This window comes from Podarcis tiliguerta (genome assembly GCF_965153285.1).
Source record: "Podarcis tiliguerta genome assembly, chromosome: 11".
Lineage (NCBI taxonomy): Eukaryota > Metazoa > Chordata > Lepidosauria > Squamata > Lacertidae > Podarcis > Podarcis tiliguerta.
In genome coordinates this window covers 1,810,667-1,832,355 of record NC_139544.1, presented here as the reverse complement: position 1 = coordinate 1,832,355, position 21,689 = coordinate 1,810,667, and the positions used below count along the sequence as shown (strand labels likewise).

The 21,689-nt window shown below is 42.7% G+C and overlaps 2 protein-coding genes across 6 annotated transcripts in view; one reads left to right on the top strand and one right to left on the bottom strand.

The window, feature by feature from the left end:
• GDA (guanine deaminase) overlaps positions 1 to 21,689 on the bottom strand; it is a 462,724-nt gene that overhangs the window by 134,047 nt on the left and 306,988 nt on the right. The gene's annotated exons all lie outside the window — the stretch shown is intronic.
• Positions 1 to 21,689, top strand: part of CEMIP2 (cell migration inducing hyaluronidase 2) — a 58,845-nt gene that overhangs the window by 13,482 nt on the left and 23,674 nt on the right. For all 5 annotated transcript variants that reach the window (XM_083403332.1, XM_083403330.1, XM_083403329.1 and 2 more), the window contains exons 2-6: positions 4,054 to 4,396; positions 8,537 to 8,677; positions 10,771 to 11,332; positions 17,185 to 17,354; positions 19,890 to 20,078. In XM_083403332.1, the coding sequence (XP_083259458.1) occupies positions 4,066 to 4,396; positions 8,537 to 8,677; positions 10,771 to 11,332; positions 17,185 to 17,354; positions 19,890 to 20,078 (1,393 nt within the window). In that variant the 5' untranslated portion in view covers positions 4,054 to 4,065. The remainder of the gene's footprint in view (positions 1 to 4,053; positions 4,397 to 8,536; positions 8,678 to 10,770; positions 11,333 to 17,184; positions 17,355 to 19,889; positions 20,079 to 21,689) is intronic.

Below are 21,689 nucleotides of genomic sequence, written 5' to 3'. Positions count from 1 at the left end.
TGAAAAGGCACATTCTCTCAGTGGATTTGGAGACTAAGATAATCTCTGGGGCAAAAATCAAGCAGATAATATGGTCCCTCGGCCTTTGGATATAATGTCAGAGCTTCCAGTGAATTTTAGTGGCTGAGTCTTATTTTAGACTTTAGATGTTTGGCCTGATTCTGCAGTTATCTGGACAAATAGCAAAAAGTTGGTGGGGATCCTATTAGTATGTTATACTGTCATTTACTTCCTACTGGATACATTTGTCATCTTGTTTGTTTTAGTCAAACTATCATTTTAGTAACTGCTGCTCATTTGCACTGCACAAGTTATTAAGAGGCATTAATGTACTCAGGTGTCAGCAAAGTTTTGAAAGCAATGGAGTCCTGCAGATATTTTAATCTCCTGCTCAGTGATCACCTCCCTGTGACTTTACAGTTTTATAAGTGTTTCTGATTCTGCATGCATTTGAAAGAGGAAGGAAATACTGAATACTTTATATTCTGAAGTTTCAAAATTAGAATAGCTGAAGGAAGAGAGAATACGTACTCTACAAATAAGTAATCTGGCATAAAAATTCTTTTGTTACTGCTTCAAATTAGGGGGTATGGGTGGGGATTTGGCTGAAATTTACACTGTTTTTTGTCAGGCTCCAGAACAGCACCAACACTTGTGCTGAAAGAGGACTCTCAGAAAATGACCCCAGGACATAATTTGTATTATAGGTTCTCACTGTTATGAGCATTTGCCACACAATGTGCATGCTGAGGCCTGGGCTGTTCAGAGAATTTACTTGACTGTCCTGTGATTTGTGTCTGCTTTGTTTCTTGTTTAGAACAAAGGAAATGGGTTAAACACACCAAGTCCAACTCCTTGGTTTTTATACTGGGCTGACCATTTTGACTGAAGCCTTGGTGACACAGGGAACAGGTGCAAGAAACATGAAGGACTTGTGTACCCTGTACTCCTTTTAATGTTTTGATCCTGTCTGGCAGGGCATTGTCTCCTCTGAAAGCGTTGGGCACAATGATCTTATCGCAGTGATGAATTGGACTCTGCAGCTTTGACATTACAAAGAAAGAGTTCTTGCTATGTTTCTGCATAAGATTTGAGATTAGCTGCTATATTTCATTTGTTTTTATTGTTGGCCCATTTCAGTCCTTCTGAGCATGCCGTGTATAGTTGAGCACACCAGGCGTCAGTTCGCATACTCTGTACTTTCTTTTTTACAGGAATTAGAGCTTCATAGAAAGGTATCTGGGTTTAGGGTTAATCTTGCTTATTCAAGTTAAAGGCATCAAGATTCCATCTAAGGAAATGAGAGACCCACAGTGATTATCCGCAGTTACAGGGAATATTTAAAACCTGCTAATACTTAGGAGGGTGATTTACCCCTGGTTGGAGGGAGCAGGAAGCAAGGCCGTGTTCTCTTATTTGCAAGCTTCCAGGGGCCTCAACCCATAGTTGAGTGGGGGGGGGGGGCAGATGCTGGTTTTCTCTGAAACAGGAGATGCTGCACTAGGTGGACTTTGGATCTGATCCAGCAGGGCTCTCCACGTTTTTATATGGACCATATCCTGGTAACAGAGGAAATAAATTATCACATTAGCCTGCGTGTACAATTGGGAAACAGATCTGCAAGTGGAACTGAAAGTGGAAGACTGGCATAACATTTGAGAGAGCTGTTCATCTTTTATTATGTGCCAGTTTTAAATAGCTGTCTTAAAAATCCAGATGGTGGTTGGCACACGATCTCTCTCTAGCTCATTTTTTAAACCACTGTTGGGGCAGGTCAGTGCTTGGGAAGATGTGTTTCAAATAGCAGATTTTCATGGTGGTGTGGGATAAACAGGTCAGAAAAGCTTAGCAGGAATGACCATGCCTTGCTGTAGCTGCTTGCATGGCAAAGAAAGAGGAAGCTTGTGATAAAACGTTAAGAAATTGCTGAGAGTAGCCAAAAGGTAATGCCTTATAAGGTATTAGGACGGTTTGTGGGTGATTCAAAACCACAAGGGAAAAGGGAGGAAAACAGTTAGAAAGCTATTGCACTTGCTTAAAAGGGCTGTGAATATTAGTCAAGCCGCCCCTGGTGGAGCTGAAGCTAATCAGCATGAAGAAGGGGGTATGTAACGGTGGGGGTACATATCAAGGGGGAAACATGAAATAGGTGGACCAGGAAGTTGGTAAACTGCAATTTCCTAAACAATAGGCGATTGTAGGAGGGAAATTTGGACAGGCTTTAGCGTATAAAGTACCTTTGATGTGCCCTCTTTGCAGCATGAGGCCGGGGAGCGCAGTGCTGTCTCAGGAATAAGCAACCTTTGGTTTTGCCTGATCTCAGTGTCAGACTCCAATTGACTCCCTTTAGGGAAGATTCCTGGGGCAAATTTGTCCAACAGGTGGGGATCTGAAATTTGTATAGGACTTTTGGTTTGAACAGCAGCCAATTTCTCTGCTACCCCTCACTTGTCTTTTTCTTTTAACCATCTAGCCTGCTGAAGAGTTCTGGGGACCTTGAAAGCTTGCACACTATTTTCTGGCATCTTGGTTAGCCTAATAAAGATGTTTTCTTAATATATATTGGACTTGATTGGCACATCAGAAGCTCCAGCCTATATCTTGCTGTATTTTAATGCCCTGGGGATGATACCATCACCAGTCCACCAATTGTTTCTTATTTAATGCTGGCAGCTCAGCCAGAGTTAGCTTAAAGTGGAATTCTTCAAAGGTAAAGTGTAGAATTTCTTCACCGCTGAGATGTTGCGGACAGTGTGTTTACTTTCCTTGAATCTATTCATTGAATATTCAAAATATCCTGAAAAACAGAAAATTGTATACTTTTTTTCGGCAGGAGGAAGGAGGTCAGCTGCTAAAACTAATTCAGTTTTATTATCCTAATAGTTTACTTGTGATGGCAGTTTATGATAGTCCTGTTAGCATGGCATGAAATGGAGTAATGGTTTTTAACAGTGCTATAGATTTTGAAGCAAACTTCTTCAAAGGTTATTCTAATGGCTATAAAGACAAATCTTTTGTGTGTGATCTTGTGCAAATGTGGCAGAACCTGGATGAAAATTGGAATATGCTTTTGAGCTCTGTTTTTTGCAAAAAAAACCCCTCTAAATATTTGGGACTGGCCAGATGCTGACAAGCATGCCCTGGGTGAAGGGGTGCTGCAGACTGGGGGGGGGGGCACTGGTCTGTAGGGACCTGTACCAGCCAAGAGGCAAGAGTCAGAATCAGAGGAAGCTTCAGAGCTGGAGGAAGAGGCAGACCAGGCAAGTGAAGGAGAGGGTGCCTCTCCACCCTCCCCTGTACCACTGTCTCCAAGAACCAGGAGAGAGCAGACTTGGCTTCTGTGCAGGCAGAGTCAGCGCAGCCCGTCAGGGGAAGGTGCATCAACTGGTGGAAGGGGGCTGGTCCCCAGTTGCTGCAACAGCGCCATAGAGTTCAGACCTAGGAATAGCTGGTTAGCCAATAGAGTGATGCGCGTAGGTTTCCAGAGCTGTTATCTTGGATAATAAAAAGTTAACTTTCTGCTGTGTCCTTGGCTAGGAAGCACCATTGGCACTACATTAGCTTTGGAGCTTTGGCACTAAAGGACCCCTGACAATTAAGTCCAGTCGCAGGCGACTTTGGGGTTGCGGCGCTCATTTCGCTTCACAGGCCGAGGGAGCCGGCATTTGTCCGCAGTTTTTCCGGGTAACGTGGCCAGCATGATTAAGCCGCTTCTGGCTCAACGGAACACCGAAACCAGGGCAGTGCAAAGAAATGCTGTTTACCTTCCTGCTGGAGTGGTACCTATGAATCTACTTGCACTTTTGGGCGTGCTTTCAACTGCTAGGTTGGGAGGAGCTGGAACCGAGCAACGGGAGCTCACCCCGTCGCAGGGATTCAAACCGCCGACCTTCTGATTGGCAAGCCCAAGAGGCTCAGTGATTTAGACCACAGCTCCACCCGCGTCCCTGGTGGAATACATACTCCCACATAAATAATTCCAGGGCATAACTAAAACGACTCCTCTCACACTTCAACATTAATCTTTTTTTCCCCCTTTTGTTTTTAATCTAGTGATTGCATAACATGCAAGCCGCTGATCCCAGAGGGAGGACTCCTGCCTTCCTTCAGCCTCAGAATGGAAGCAGCCATAAATCTTCTGGCTATTTCCCAGGAAGAATTGTCCCATTTCGTCCTCCTCCTCCTCCAAAGAACCAAGCTTCAGCCAAATTTACCTCTGGAAGACAGGAAGCTCGTGCAACAGTAGCCTCCTCAGCCGATGGGCAGCGCAGTCAAGCGGAAGCGAGCAGAAAGAAAAGACACAAAAACACACTCATCTGCTTTGCTATGTCTAGCTTTTCATTTTTTATTGCACTTGGCATTATTTTGGGGATAGCATCAAAATATGCTCCTGATGGTGAGTTTCCATTTCCACTACTTAGTACACTACTAAGTGCCAATAGAAAAATCCAAATATTTGTACTGCTGTTTTTGAAGAAGATTGATAGTTTTTAAAACTAGTTTTTGTATAATTTATAATTGTATAATTTAAAACACACATAATTATTCCTCTGTTGAAAAAGCAAAAGAAAGGGACCTTTCTCTATTGTTGACACTACACTAGTGACTGTGATAAAGGCCCATTGGCTTCATCTGTTCTCACGTTCTGTGCTTCCACAGCAAAGTTACATAACGCATAGAACAGCAGTAGAGAACTATTTGTCAGCATCCATATAGTCCTGCTCAAGGTGGCATTTTCCAGAAAAGTGTGTACCGTATTTTTTGCTGCATAAGACACACTTTTTCCTTCCTAAAAAGTAAGGGGAAATGTGTGTGTGTCTTATGGAGCGAATGCAGGGGGGAGGCAGGCAGGAAAAGCTTGCGGGCTTTTCCTCAGGAGGGAGAAGGGACTGACGCGGCCAGTCAGTCCCTTCTCCCTCCTCGTAGAAAAGCCCGCAGGAGCTGCACGCTCCTTAAAGGGTGCGCGGCTCTTGTGGGCTTTTGCGGGAGGTGGGGGTATTGCCATACCCGGCTGGAGAGGTTGCGCTTGGCTATGGCTCTTTGGGGCTGGGGGGGGGGGGGACCCGGGCTTCCCCGGCAGCCCCAAGAAGCTCGCGGAGCAGCGGGAAGGCCGCGCGCCTTTCCGCTGCTACCCGACCTGCTCTTTGGGGCTGTCGGTGGGCTTCCCCCCGCCAGCCCCAAAGAGCAGGTCGAAAGGAACTCCCGCTGCGCTCCGGAGGCTTCGGGTTGCCTTCACTGAAGCCTAGAGAGCGAGAGGGGTTGGTGCGCACCGACCCCTCTCGCTCTCCAGGCTTCCAAGGTAGCCGCCTGAAGGCGACTGAACGCACCTTGAACGGCACATTGTTTTAGAGGGGGAGAACAAGAAGGGAAAAATTCTCCCCCCTCTGCGCAGTGCCTCCTGCCGCTTTGCTGAAGGGGCACTGGGCAGAGGGAGAGAATTTTTTTTTCTTGTTCTCCCCCTCTAAAACAAGGTGCGTCCTATGGTTGGGTGCGTCCTATAGAGCAAAAAATACAGTAAATGTCTTTCCTAGTCTCATTACATGAACAGTGTTTTCTGAACAAAATACAGGACTGCATTGTACACACTGCAGTAGCAGCATGTCTGTCAAGAACACTGGCAGGAACAGCAAAGAACCAGAGCAGAGTTTCTCCAGGTGACAAGTATTCTTGTGCAGCGTCATCACAGCTGATATTCCTTCACGCCACGTGCCTAACGGCTAGACGTCATCATGCATTTAGGGTTGGATTCCCATAATGAGCCCCTTCAGCGGAAGCCCTGCACACAGACTTTTGCTTGCACAGCGAGACTTCCTGCCCCACCTCTTCCCCCTCTGTGCCCACCCACACTTCCTGAGGTTGGGGGAAGAAATCATTCCATCTGAACATAAAATTCCTCGCGTAAACCAATTATTTATGTATTTATTGCATTTATAGCCCAGCCTCCCAGGAGCCCAAGGTGGTGTCCATAGTCCTCTTGCCCATTTTATCCTCACAACAACCCTGTGAGGTAGTTAGGCTCAGGGTGAGTGACTGGCCTAAGTCATGCAGTGAATTTCATGGCTGAGTGGGAATTTGAACCCTGGCCCCGCTCCTACACTCTAACCATGCTTCTTATTTGACTAACCCTGCAGTTCTTGCTTGGTGGTAATTAAAGTAACTCCTCTCCTTATTAGTTCTGAGATTCACTCCTAGAATGTAAATCAATTACAATGAAGGGAGAAAGAGCTTCTAACCCATTTGAATCCCATGTTTATTTCTACACTGTTATTGGGCTGTTAAAATAACTTTTAGTATCTCTTATGTTAACGTGATAGAGTTGACTCCAGAGGAGAGACTGGATTAGAATTGTTTAAAAAATGCATCTCCCCTCCTCATCAAACACATCCAATTATCTCTTCTTCTTTTAGCCTTCCCTTGGTCATTTAATGATCCCACAGTGGGTTACAATGTATAAATAAAACAGATCCAATCAGAGATCCCAACCACATAAAAATGCAAATGATAACAGTATTGCTTGCAAACCTGCACTCATAGAATCATAGAATCATAGAGTTGGAAGAGACCACAAGGGCCATCGAGTCCAACCCCCTGCCAAGCAGGAAACCCCATCAGAGCACTCCTGACATATGGTTGTCAAGCCTCTGCTTAAAGACCTTCAAAGAAGGAGACTCCACCACACTCCTTGGCAGCAAATTCCACTGTCAAACAGCTCTTACTGTCAGGAAGTTCTTCCTAATGTTTAAGTGGAATCTTCTTTCTTGTAGTTTGGATCCATTGCTCCGTGTCCGCTTCTCTGGAGCAGCAGTAGGGGGCCATATTAAATCAAACTCATGCAAAAACCTTGAGCGAAGAGATGGAGTTTAGACAGTGCATTTAAAACTAAGTCTCTCATAAAAATTACTACAGTGTCAAATAACATTTATCAAGTGTTTCTGATAACTGAAATAGTCAACAAGAATTGTCTAATTACTAAAATTCATTAATATAGTTTTAACCATTATTAGCATTTGCATTGATAATTGGCACAGATAGTTTGAAGAAGTGTGCTTAAGATGAGTGATGGGGAGAAATTCCTAATCTCAGATAACTGGGAAAGGGCAAAGGGGGGGGGATCACAAATGCAAGATCACACTTCAGTATTGCTGAGAACCAGTAGCACTACAGGTTGATTTATCCATGGTCTTTGACTGGCGGGTCATGGGCCTATCAGAGGTTAGTCGTAACAGAATACGACCACCATGCAAGTATAGGGTGAAAGATTGAGGAATGAAGTTCCCAAAGCATGTTGGTTAGAAGTGGGTCCTTGGTCTGAAAAGGTTGAAGACTAGAGGATTGAAAAAAAGACGGGCCTTATAGAATTGGCCCAAACGTCCACTTAATATTGTATTCTGTTTACAGCAATTGGTTTGTCACAAATGACTCATCCTCATGTCTAAAATTGTGTGGTTGTTTTGTTAAAACATTTATTTTGCAATTTAAGCTGCTCCTGGGAATCTCTATAGTGAAAAGGGGGGGGGGTGTTGCATATTTTAAATAAAAAGCACAGTCATTTTATTTCATTTCAAACTGCATTCAGAATTGTTTGGGTTTTTTGGCAGGAGAACTCCACATGGACATGCAAGTGAGCATAAAGAATAATAAGAAATCTATTGTAATTAAGGGGGAAAGAGCTAAGCAAGAGAGGGAATCCAAAGTAATTATGTTTTATCAGCATGAGCCGAATAAGTTTAATAGCAGGAAGCAACTCCTAATAGTCAAGTGAAACTTACTGTAAAGCTTTCTCTAAAAGGAACCAGGAACAACATGAGTGTAATTTTCACAATTTTATTGCATTCAAGTAAAGTATTGTATCAGGAAATGTTGAATCACTGGTAAGGAAGAATGGAGAGAAGGGAAATGAGTAGTTTGGCTGAATGAGTCAGTGACTTGTGGATATTGTACATGACTCATTGCAGTACATGGGGGCAGAATGGAGCTAATGGCTCCCTTTTTTCACAGAAGGGCTGAAAAGGAGGCCATTGCAGGCTGTGATTAAAACAAAACAGAAAATGGGTATCTTAAACAGTAAAAAATGGCAATTGGATGAAGATGCCCTGTAAACACTGGGACCCATGCAAAAATGGTCTTAATGTGGGCCAAAACACAGAAGCTGAAGAGCAATGGTATTTCCTAATGTGAAATGTATACCCAAATGAATTATGGCAACAGCTGAACAGAGAGAAGAACTGAACAAAAACCCCAGGCATTTTGCATTGCCCTCTGAAACTCAAAGAGGGCATGCTCCTTTCCAGGGGCTATAAAATGAAAAGGTAAGAAAGACAGCCGAGTATTGATTGGCTAATGTGAAAGTGCAGATCACTTTACTTGAACTTCACTCAGATTCAGAGGATTTTTCTTATTCTCATGGGTAGAATGGGGAGCTTTTTACTGTGTCTTTATTCAAATCTGATACCAACAGAGTTGGATAAAAATGCTTGGAGCGTGAGTTGGCTGCCTTGATGCTTCTGTTATAAGGTGTTTCTTGCTTCTGTTGCAGAAAATTGTCCAGATCAAAATCCTCGCCTTAAGAACTGGAATCCTGGACATGATCGAGAAAACAAAGTTGTACTCAAACAGGGAGATTTGTTTCGCCTCAGTGTGGATGCTACAGTGCACTCTATAGTGATACAGGATGGAGGTATGTAAAGTGACATCCCTGCTTCAACATATCTTAGGGCCAAACTGACAAGATGAAGGAGCTGTGTTTACTTATTCCTATGTTTTTTCCATTTACAATAATAATATAAGTCTAGAATACGTAATTTTAATAAAATACTTTTGTAATTACAATGTTTTATATTTTATTTATTATAAAGTTACGATCACACACACAGAGAGTTTTGCGTGTGAATATAAAAAGGTGTAAAGTGTTGGACTAGGACCTGGGGGACTCAGGGATGAAGCTGGCTGGGTGACCCTGGGTGCTGGTCGCTGCCTCTTGGCCTGACCTGCCTCACAGGGCGGCTGTGGCATTTCAGTGAAGGAGAGAGAGATTACACTGTGTTCCTTTGGGGGGGGGAAGGTGGGGTCTTGATGTCGTTGTTGTCGTCATGTGGCTGAAGGGAGCTGCACACTCCTCACTCTTCTTGCTTGGTCACCAAGACATTTTCCTCCTCAGCCCAGTTCTCTTCTGGAATCAGATCTGGGCCTTCAGGAGAAGATGGACAGGATTCTGCTCCCCTCATAGGCATAAACTTTCTGTTGTAAAGAAACATCTCCATCCCTACTTCCCCTCATCTTTTGTTCTGATAGTTTTGGGGAGGTGTACTAACACATTGAAAGGATATCCTGGGTAAACAGTGTGAGGAAAAACTAACACTTTATTTTTCTCAATATTTCTTCCTATCTAAGGCATTTTCTATCGCAGCACTATATAAAATAACGTTGCACATAATTGGTCCATTTTTGAAATTGTTTTTTAGAATATAGCATTTGAAAAGATAGGGAACAGTTAACATTGGAATCATGCAGTATTTCCAAATCTTGCAAGATTACATTACGAGAAGGGCGGGGCAAAAGTTCATTAAGTGGTGTCGTGAGTTAGCTTGTTGCTAAGGTATTACTCGGTAATTGTTTCAGTCATTTCTTTCACTGAAAATGCTATTTGGCGTGAGGGGAAAAAAATATGTCCCTAAAACGTAACTTGTATTGTTATATTTGTGGATATTAACAGATCTCCAAGAAATGACTATCATACTGCAAATGACATAAATTTTTACTGTTTACATTCGGTACAAGTTATATTGGAACAGGGAGCAGGCAGAGCTGAATAACAGAGCAGCTTCAGAACAGGCATTTGAACCCAATCCATCCAAAAGGAAGTTTCCTCCCAGTTTACTTCCTGTGCAGTGGAGAAAGAAACATTCTCTTCATAGCAGTTAACTTAGAGCATTTGTAGGAAAAAGCAATGGGAGAAGTTTACACTGAGCTCTGCCACCTCTCCCTCCCTTACCGGGGTTGCTCCTGTGGGGCAGGTGGGGGGCTCATTGGGGCCTCTTCGGTTTCCGCTGCCTGAGGCAGCTGCCTCACCCCATGCCATGGGTGGACCGCCTCTGACGTCAGATGTTTTGGCCTACAACTTCCGTCAGCCTCATTCTGTAGTCCAAAATATCTGGACACCTGGTTGGTGATTTCTGTTCTAGCCATCCTTATCCTGCTAAATCCTCAGAGGAAAGTAAGCACGGCCATGTTACTTTTACAACTGTTTTCACTTAATTTGCTTCTTCCTTTTAATATCCTTTCCAAGTCTATACGTCTGCATATCTTCCCCATCTAGCTACTTCTTTGTTATTATGTTGTTCTGGTCTGTTTTCAACATTTATTACTCCTGACTTCCTTCGGTACATTTTTTGCAGCTGTGCCAGGCATATCAAATACCTGCAGATTAAAAATACTGCTTGGTCATCAGTGTTTAAGAGCCTTACACAGCAAGATTTGTTTGGTAACTTTGCAAGGGCAAGATCCGGCTCGTAGGATGCAGTGCAGAATGTTTTGTTCAGCTGCTTTTGGTTCTTTGTGCTTTTCCTTCCTCTGATAACTCCTTGACAAACTGAGTGATGCAGTTTTCCTTTTGAAAACTGCTTTGTGTATTGAAATATAATGCTCACTAATTTTTAAAGCTTTGCAGTGATTAGTGTTTTTTTCTATACCACAGCAAATTTTTGTTCCTCAAAAAATAGTTGGTTAATACTTACTTTATCGGTTGCTTACCAAAAACATTGTTCCCTACAGGATTGCTTGTCTTTGGAGATGATGAAAAAGGATCCAGAAATATAACACTACGAACACGGTTTATCCTGATAAAGGATGGTGGAGCGCTTCATATTGGAGCAGAGAAATGTCGTTATAAATCCAAAGCAACTATCACCTTATATGGCAAAATGGATGAAGGTGATTATGTGCCAACATTTGGCAAAAAGTTTGTGGGTGTCGGCCCTGGTGGAACACTGGAATTGCATGGAATTCAGAAGTTATCATGGACTTCTCTGTCAAAGACTCTGTATTCTTCAGGATTGGCCTCTGGCTCATATACTTTTGAAAAGGATTTTTCCCGAGGCCTCAATGTGAGAGTTATTGATCAAGACACTGCACAAGTTTTGGCAATGGACAGATTTGATACTTATGAATCTCAGAATGATAGCAGGAGACTTCAGGATTTCCTAAAAGGCCAAGATTTTGGTCGCATTGTTGCTATTGCTGTGGGAGATTCAGCTGCTAAAAACCTACTAGATGAAACCAGAACAACAATACAGAATCTTCTGGGAAGTAAGCTTGTCAAAGGATTGAGTTACAGGTAAAAAATAAAAAAATGTATTCTGTGCTCTTGTGGGGAAAAAGAAACTAATTTAAATAGGTTGAAGCACAACCTATCATATTCATACATTTGCAGAAGTCAAAACATGAGCTAGAACATACAGGTTGAACTCCAAAGGAAATTTAGAATCATAGAATCCAACTCTATGATTCTATGATTCTAAATTTCCTTTGGAGTTCATCCTGTATGTTCTAGCTGATGTTTTGACTTCTGCAGATGTATGAATATGATAGGTTGTGCTTCAGAATATATCTTTGGAGGCAGCACAAGGAAGATGGTTAGTTTAATATTTTAAAGTTATAAACCCTTGTGAATTATAACAACTCAGCTTGGAGTTGTAACTGTATACCCTTCCTCCCTCGAATTAGGGTATTGCAGTAATATGGCCATGCAACACTCCAAAATTTCATGCATATATTTTCCTTTGGGTATTCATCATGCTGCACCCCTATATTCAAATTTACATTGCATCAAAGTCTCCCCCCTCTGTTATTTTGGTTTTCATTGCAAGAATTAATACTAGCTATGCAGACAAGTACCACAACACTGCTTCTCTTCGTTGTTTTTGAATGTCTGTGTGCCAGTATTTGAAACTGTAAACTTGGTACGCAAATTTTTACAAATTTTTATTTTAAAATTGACCTTAAATATTTATTTTCTTACATTTCTTCTATCATGGACACCAAAGCCCATGGTCCCTGGGTGGTCACCCATCCAGGCATTGACCAAACCTACCTAGCCTTCAGGACATGCTCTAGGAATATTGGAGGTTTGGGGCTGGGGGAGAGCCAGAAGTTACTAGTTGAAACCATATACACATTTATTGTTGATCGTTTGGTATAATAAAAGTAAATTCCTTTATTCAGTTCTTTGATTTGTATATTTAACAACTGATAGTATGAAAGCAAAGTCTTTCCTTCGCACATGAGTCAACTAGTTGTGTTGTAATTAGTGGTTAATCCACCCCTGCATACATGCACTGCAAACATGACACATGCATTTGTTACATGGTACATGTAATGTACCTACAGTTTTCCCACATACAAATACTACTATATGTGCAGGAAAATCATCTTCTAAGAAGCAGCCATAAGACTCACTTTGAATTATGTTCCTTCTGTGAAAGATCTTGAAAGCAGGCCCATCCTGTAAAATTCCCTGGTGTGCTTTTACTCTGCCCTGAAATGGCATTTAAAAGTCATGAGGAGAAAGGAAGGAAGGGAAGGGATTCCAAATATAAGGATGAAACATGCTGTGATTGGTTTACCTTCAGCTCTTGTAGTGCTGAAATTGTTTAAAAGAAAAATGTGGAAAGTTTATTTCATTTCTCTAGCTAACCTCTGTGTAAGATTCCTCTGGCTGTCCAATTGTTTTAGAAGACAGATAAAACCCTTTTCATTTTTCAAAACGTTTTCTTTTATTGTTTGCTTTAATTTTTTTATCTGATATTTCTGGATTGTATAAAAGGGTACTGCTGCTTTATTTCAGTGTGGATTCATTTCAGATTGTTTTTATAGTTCGTTGTAGGCCACCATGATGACGCTTATTGTGAAAAGACAGGGTAGAATTGTTTAAGCCTGTGCCAATCCAGTGTATTTGAAATACAGTGGTGCCTCGCAAGACGAAAAGAATCCGTTCCGTGAGTCTCTTCGTCTAGCGGTTTTTTCGTCTTGTGAAGCAAGCCCATTAGCGGATTAGCGCTATTAGCGGTTTAGCGGCTATTAAAGGCTTAAGGGATTAGCGGATTAGCTGCTAAAAGGCTATTAGCAGCTTAGTGCCTTAGAAAAAGGGGGTGGGGAGCGAAAAAAACCCCCCAGGAATCGCAAGACATTTTCGTCTTGCGAAGCAAGCCCATAGCAAATTCATCCTGCGAAGCACCTCCAAAACGGAAAACCCTTTCGTCTAGCGGGTTTTCCGTCTTGCGAGGCATTCGTCTTGCGGGGCACCACTGTAATGGAGGAGACAGATTCGTCTCACTACTGTGTGCAGCCGTTCTTTCATTTCAAGTGAGAGGTATCTCACTCTAATAAACTTGGTGCTATAATGGCGTTAGAGGATAGGTTAAGGAGTAGATTGCTTTCCAGTGTTGTTTCCCAAGTGAAGTGGTGATTCATGCTGAGCATGAATTAAGAAGTGGTGGATATTTCTGATGGATTAGAGAGAGAATGTGTTCTTGCATGGCCTCCCTAGTAAATGTAAATTTGACTACTACTTTAACTTGGTGTGTTTTAGCAGGCTCTTTTACTTCAGACTTGCGCCTCTTTGCCTCATGGGGTGACTGGGCTATTCAGAACCAGAGCTTTGGTCATCTTTATGTATCACCTGAAGATACAGGCATTGGAAGTTGAGCTAGGAATTTCCTTCTCATTCTGTTTGTCCCCCTTTTAATTTTTTTTAAAAGCATGTTCATCTTAGCAACTTGGCTGCTGGCTTGGTAGCTGGCTGAGTACAGCGCTGACTTTGGCCAGAGGGATTTGTCCCCCGGGGGCACCTCACCACATTGGCTCTCATATGCTGGCTAAAATTCTAGCCCTGTGAGGGCCTGTACTTGACAGTTGCACCACGTGGGTCTGGCTCCAACAATACTGAGCTTTTCCTTGCGCTTGAAAGGCAGAAGCTACAACTGCTGCAGAGCCAAGGTCACAAGCAAGCCGACTGCGGCTCATTGCTGTTTCATTCTTAACTCCTTGCTGAGGGCCCCCTACTACACTCCTTGAGCTTTCCATCTTGTGGGAGGGTTGCATTTGCAGTGCCGCTTGAATCATGCCCCATGCTTATACTAGAGGAACACTATAGAGTTGTATCCATGGGTGTTCCTCACACGGACAGCAGGGTCTTGGATCCAGTGGAGGCTTCCCTCAATGGAATAGGGTTGGGAGGAAAGTTTCACAGTTTTCCTATTTTCTCAGGAGCCGCCCAGCTCGGAAGCAAATTTTGGGGCATGTGGGGACTGATGGGGGTGATGAGGATTTTGCAGATACTGCCTTTCTCTTGTCTACAGCCAGAAACGTCTGCTGGATCAAACAACCTTCCATTATCATGAATGCACCATTGGATGCAACGTAACCCAGTATCTTATATTCTTAAATAGAATTGTAAGGAAACTATTCCACTGAGTTGAAATTCTTGGATAATTTGAAATGCAGCATCAGCAGACTTATGTGCCCAGCAAATGTATTCTGTAGTTCATAGCCATGATGTAACATAGAGTGAAGACCTGCTAAGAGCTACTCTTCTAGTTTCAGATAAGAATGCCAATTTTATAGCAGTTCAAAACCACGTCAAAGTGCAAGTAGATAAATAGGTACCGCTCCGGTTGGAAAGTAAACAGCGTTTCTGTGTGCTGTGCTGCTCTGGTTTGCCAGAAGCAGCTTAGCCATGCTGGCCGCATGACCCGGAAGCTGTCTGTGGACAAACGCCGGCTCCCTCGGGCAATAAAGCGAGATGAGCGCCGCAACCCCAAAGTCGGTCACGACTGGACCTAATGGTCAGGGGTCCCTTTACCTTTTTACTATGAAGCAACTGGGTTAAAAGCACTGGTCCGGGGGGGGGGGGAGTAGAAATTCTATCTCTCCTCCCTTTCCTAACATCTTGCCATTCTCTATGTTGTTATTAAGGCTTAATTTGTGAGTCAGATCATTTCAGGCACTTTTCTGTACCAGCTGCTTCTCTCCCAGTTCCAAACAGATATTTCAAATGAAACCATTAATTCTGCGTGAAAAGTAACTCTCCCTGAAAGCTTAAGCCTTTGCTCCAACTGAGGGTGAAGACAAAAGTCCTGTCTAAATATGCTGGGAGCCTTGAGCACACATTTTCTGTCCTGAAAACTGATGCCTTGGAATGCAGTAAATGTTCATTCAAGCCATTTCCAGTCACATTTTAGGGAGCCTGTGTGTGTCTTTACCTTAACATGGCCAGTTCTGCAGCTATTGACATCCTTGTTGCAGCAGCCTGCATAGATGCAGTGTTACCGTTTTTGTATTCTGTGCTAGGTTCTTTGGTAATGCTCAGTTTGTGTCTTGCTTCACACATGCTGTCTGTGGTTCTCTATCCAGTTCAGCTTACGAATCTTCCTTAGCATTCTTGTGTCTTGGCAGGGAGGGGAAGGGGTGTCCCTCAGCGATGGAGCATTTGCAGAATGCCCTAGGATATCTAGGTATAGGGCTGTTTGAAAGCCCTAGAGAGCCACTGCCTGCCAATGTCAAAAATACTGAGCTAGTCTGATCTGATACAAGGCAGTTTTTAAAGTTTCTATGAGGAGCTTATAATGTGGAAGCTGGAGGGACCTGGAAGCTCCTTTTAAGAGACACCTTCTCTCTCTCTCTCTCTCTCTCCCTCTCCCTCTCCCTCTCTCCCTCTCTCTCCACCCCCCTCATTTGCATATGAGATGGGGAATGTGTGTGCTCTTATGGTGCTTGCAGTGCAGTTCATGGTTTTGGAGCGCAGTCTTGCAGAGTCCTCACTGCTCTGATTTTGAAAGGGAAGCAGCCTGCTGTTGCCACTCCCTTGTCCCCTTTAAATCCATAACCTGCAACATTGCAGAGGTTCATAGTACAGTCTATGCCTTTTCACTGTAATGGTGTCAGCCCTCTCAGCAGGCATCCTAGCCAATTCAAACGAGAGTGGATAACATCCACATCTGAGGTGCCTGGACTTGCAGTTGGACTGTTATGTTCAAAACTGGTGACTGTACAAGCTTTTCATAAAGAACACTGAGCTAAAAATATCACACAACAGTTTTCTTGAGCAGTTGTGTGCTGTTTAAATTTAGCTCTCCACTTGTGGAGGTTCTAAATGTAAGAATTGCTGGAAATGTTGATACCAGTTGGCATGCAACTTGAAGGAAAAGAGGGATGGTTGGAAGAAAACGAAATCCCTTGGCTTTGGTGCTGCCAAGTCAGAGCTGGCTTAGATTAAAGCTAATAGGAAAATCAGGAGTAACTAGAGGCATGAACGTAATGCTAGGGCAGTATAGCTTTTCAAAGCTGGGGCTAGAGAAGAGAGTCTGGAGGAGGCTCTTGGCTTGCCTTCTGCTCTTGAACAAGTAATTTATGGGGTGTCTACAATGAGGGCTCCATGCCAGCCTACTCAAGTGTCCAGCTGCAGCGCTGGCAATCTTTTATCAGCAAGGCTCCAGAAATATAGGCATGGAAACGTTTTTCCATTATTGGTGTTCAGCATGGACCTACCAAAGAGTTTTCTTCAAGATGCCAAGGCACACAGTTAGTTCCACTGTGCTTCAAAGTGCCAGTCCTGTTTGCCTCTTTTTTAGTGAGGCATAACACCCTCTCCATCCCTACCAGTTGTTTCAACACAATAGAAAATGTAATGAATTTCACAGAGTTAGGGATGTAATATCTTTTACTGTTTTATGATTTTCCTTTTTATTGGATAATATACAAATATATGTCATTGGTTTCCATTTAGAGGAGAAAGTACTCTTTTCCAGACAATTATGGGATTTAATTAAAACTAATATTTCCATCTCCCGCACTGAGAGCTGGGCTTGCACTACTTCTGCACAAGCAGTTGTGAGCAGGACACAACAGTCTATATACATCCTCAGGTTTTTTTGTGGGGGGAGGGATATGGCAAGTGTTGCAAATTTTTGTGACTTCTGACAAGGGAGATAATAGCAATAATACTTACAGCCTTATGGCCCAAAGTTATAAAATTCTTTCACCTTTTTTAAAAAACGGATTTTGAAGAATGTTTCAGAAAACTAAGAATAACAGTTTCTAATACATTTGTACATGCTGCATTCTTGCTGCTTGTAAACACCTGCACTAAGGAAGAGTTTTGTACTTAAACATGTATTTTATTTTTTCCAGGCAGGCCTGGGCTTTAGTTGGTGTAATTGGTGATGGAGATTCATCGTGTAGTGAGTCTGTGAGAAACTCTGAAAACCACAGCACGGGAGGGAAAGCTATCGCACAAAGAGAATTTTTTACTGTGGACGGTCAGAAGTTTGCTGTGAGAGCTTTCAGTGAATGGGATGATGGTATGAATATACTTCATTCTTTTTTATAAAGCAATACAGGTAATGCAATAATTGAAAACAATCTTGTATAGCTGGAACTACTTGACTCTGAACGCACCTTCCTTCCATGCACCTGTGCTGTCCACTGTCTGCTGTGATCCTGCTGGAAACCAGAAGTGTCTGTTCCAAAGAAAAAATCCAAAAGGGAATGTAGTTTATATTATTCTGTTCATGGAATCAAAGAATTGTAGAGTTGGAAGGGACCCTGAGGATCATCTAGTCCAACCCCCTGCAGTGCAGGAATATGCAGCTGTCCCAGACGGGGATCGAACTTGCAACCTTGGCATTATCAGCAGCCCTGTGCTTAGAGCCAAAATAATAGAATACAGCAAGATGGAAGGATAGATCAACCTGCTGCCAATAATAATAATAATAATAATAATAATAATAATAATAATAATAATAAGTTTATTTGCAGATGTTGAATATTATTATAATTCTTTGTTTCTATATATATTGAGTTGTTGTTTTGGAAAACTGTCAGAAATGTGCAAAAGAAAAAGCGTCCCAAAGCGCCAAAATCCTGACACACTTTTTCCACACAAAAGGCGGCAAACATATACCATCAGTCCTGGAAGTGTTCCAAGCTAAATCCCTAGCACAGCTATTATATTGGGCTCAGATCTGGACTGGCACTTACCTTGTATCTACGTAAGCTGTCCAATCAAAGTTTCTAAGGCAAATTATTTCTGTGCCACCCTGTGTCCCAAACCTATCATTGCGCTTAGAGGCCAATCTCCCTTCGGAAGAATTACGGATCTGGCGCAGGACATTTGACTTCTGGCTTCGCCTAAAATCCCCCTGGTCTAATATCGCTAGTGCCTCAAGACTGTCACAAGAGTGCCTGATCTAAAATTGTCTATCAAAAACTGCACAAGCCCACAACAGCTACTCACCGTGGGTTATAGTAAAGTAAACAGTCTAATTTGTCAACGCCTAAATGATATCGATCGTCAGAACAACTTGGCCACAATAAGGAAATTTTGCCCATGGTATGACCACTTTCCACTTTCCCACTTTGATTCTCTGGCACCCTGTCTGCATAACCTAGCAATTCCAAAATACAGACACGCTTTTGCTCTCGCAAGATTGAATGCATTGCCCTCGGCTGTACTTGGGGGACGATTCCAACAGATTCCAAACAAAAAACGCTTATGTCACTCTGGAGATGGCAGCACCGATGCCGTCCTGGCTTGCACTTTTTACAAAGACGTGAGGAATGACATTATCACCCCTCTTTTATTGTCCATTCCGGGTCGCCCAACCACTGCCACAGTGTCTTTTCTCCTGGCAGATCAAGAGGAGCAGATGACAGCAAAGGTTGCAAGGTTTTTAGCTGGGGCAATTAGAATATGGTCCGCAATTTGACTGCTGATTCAGCAGTGTGTGTTATATAATTGACTGCTTATTTTGTTCTGTGTATGCCACAATGTTTTTTTGTTGCTATGGCTGATGGCTGATGCAAAAAAAGTTTCATTCATTCATATGCACACTTACTGTTTAATAAAAGGTCAACAACTTCGGGAAGCCCCCCTCAAAACAAAGCTCAAGAACTTTGACCTGCCCCCTACCCCCCCATGGGTAGATCACTGCCACTCCCTGCCCCCCGGAGTAGATCACAGTCTCTTGGGAGTTGAACGTCCCTGAGATAGATGGTTCACTCTTTTTTCCTTGGTCTCTTCCTTTGTCTTTAGTTCCCCACCATTCCATTCTCCTTCCTACCTCGTTTTCAGTTTGTTTCCTCTTAATCAGAATTGTGTGGTTATTGAGTCTCTATTTAGGCTGGTGTTTTGCAGGGTGTTTACCCCTTAGGAGTCTTTTTCTATTGTTGTTGTTTAGTTGTGTCCGACTCTTCGTGACCCCATGGACCAGAGCACACCAGGCACTCCTGTCTTCCACTGCCTCCCGCAGTTTGGTCAGATTCATGTTTGTAGCTTCGAGAACACTGTCCAACCATCTCGTCCTCTGTTGTCCCCTTCTCCTTGCGCCCTCCATCTTTCCCAACATCAGGGTCTTTTCCAGGGAGTCTTCTCTTCTCATGAGGTGGCCAAAGTCTTGGAGCCTCAGCTTCAGGATCTGTCCTTCCAGGGAGCACTCAGGGCTGATTTCCTTCCGAATGGAGAGGTTTGATCTTCTTGCCATCCATGGGACTCTCAAGAGTCTCCTCCTTTTCTACTAAAGACTTTTTGTTTTGCATTTCTGTGAACTTTTAAGTAAACCACAAGTCTGCTGACCCCTCCCTCTGAAGCATGGATGGTGCAGTGTTGTCTTTGCTTCAGTAAGCATGGGAATATTTTGGGGGGTGGGGGGAGTGGATAAGGAATCACATGAGAGAATAAGCAATTGATAATTTCCTCTTAGCTGCTGTACAATGTTTTTAATCTTGTTTATTGGTTTTAATGTGTAAATGTTTTGAGCATTTGAGGAAATGGTATTCATATGTTTTTAAAATAAATTAATATGTTTTGTTTTATTTAATTTATTTTTTGGTTTAAGGTGTTCCAAAGTCAGGTTTCCAGGTGGAAGCAGTGCATGGTGTGATACTGGATCTGTCAGAAGACGTTAGTACCTGGAAGCCTGAAGACCAGATTGTTGTTGCAAGCACTGATTATTCTATGTACCAGGCAGAAGAATTCACCCTCCTTCCTTGTTCAGAATGCAATAGATATCAAATCAAAGTTAAAGGTATGGTGCAAGCTTTTGCTTTCCATGTGTCTGTGGCCCTGATGCCTAGTATAAATGCAGTCACATTGACTTTCTGGCACTGATAAACTTTTCCAGCTGCTTAACATTCACTGCAGTCTAAGATCCTCATTTGACCCTGACATGACACATACACACACCATTGTATGTATCAGCACAAAGGAAGGGAAGTTTCATATCTCAAGTGTAGCATATGTCAGTGCTAAATTGTGTTTTGCTCTGGACACGATTGAAATGCAGCTTGCCCTTTTGTGCAAAACAGCTTCCCTTTTTACTGATTAATGTCCTGTTCGCTTTCCTTTCGCTCAGTTGTTTTGGGCTGCTCTCTTAACCACACAGGCACTTATCATCCTTTGCTGTGTCACTGCTCTTTCTTCCTTCAGTGTTTGTGCCATATCTGCAACATTAACAGCTGGAGATCTCTTGTATGGAGTTAGGAGATCAGGATAGTAGTTCCCCTCCCTCCCTAGATCATTTATTCTGTTATCACCAGGTTGGGCATCGCTTTCTCTTGGGTGAAGACAGAGGCAAAGTTCCACCTTTTCTCTGTCACCCAGTAGCATTTCTCCATCTTCCCCATGCAGAGGACCTACCACTTGCTTGTTGAGCTCCATCTAGGAAAAGCAGACTGATCTGTGCAGCTTGGAGCTGTGGTGAGACTGGGAGTTATGGTTAGGTGATCACGGTAGAGATGGTTGGTGGTGTATATTTGGGGTTTCAAGGCTTGGGTGTGGGGTGGCAGGAAGAGTTGGAACCATCCATACCTGGACCTCGTAACTGTAGGAGGAAGGGAGAGGTAATTCAAGCCAAGAGATGCAGGTAGCATTTGGATACACATTTAGCTGTGTGCAAAGGTAAATAGCCTAAAGTTCTAGGAAGTGCTGTCTTAGAAATTTTTATTTCCTCTTGTGGTCTGTGCAAGTTTCATATGATTTCTGAGGATTCTCTGGGGCAAAACTTTTCTGGTGTGGCCAGCTGCCCCTTTTGCTTGAAATATATATATCTCAGCATCTTACTAGTGAAATTTAATTTCTGCTTCTCTTAATCCTTGGACTTCAGCATCTGCAGATGCTCTCTCACATGAATGAGGAAAGGCAAGCAAATTACTCCCATATGGAAGCAGTTCTTCAGTTCATTTAAGATCCAGTTTCCTTCAGTGTTCCAAAAATGTGTCAAGAGCCTCACCCCTTCCTACTTTTCAAACGTGTACAGTCTTGCTAGGTTTTGATGGAAGAAATAAACTTAATTTGAGCTGTTAACATCTGGAGGTGTACATTAAGTTATTTTCTTTGTTACTCTTTGTAGTTTGCATGCTAATGAGTTCGATTTGAAACTGCATCTATGCTATGTGTGTTTAGAAAAAAATATGTTCTCTACATGGTTATGAAAGAGCTGTTGCACAGGTGGTCAATAAAAGTTTTACAGAACTTGTATAGCTAGACTGAAGTGTTAACTGAACACTTTCAGAAAAGAGTAATTTGGAACTTAAAGCTTTTATTGAAGTGAGACCAAGAAACATGATAGTTTAGCTTTTTTTCCGTCTTGGTGCTTTGTTATTGTTCTACTCTATGCCATGAAACCAGCCCACTTAGT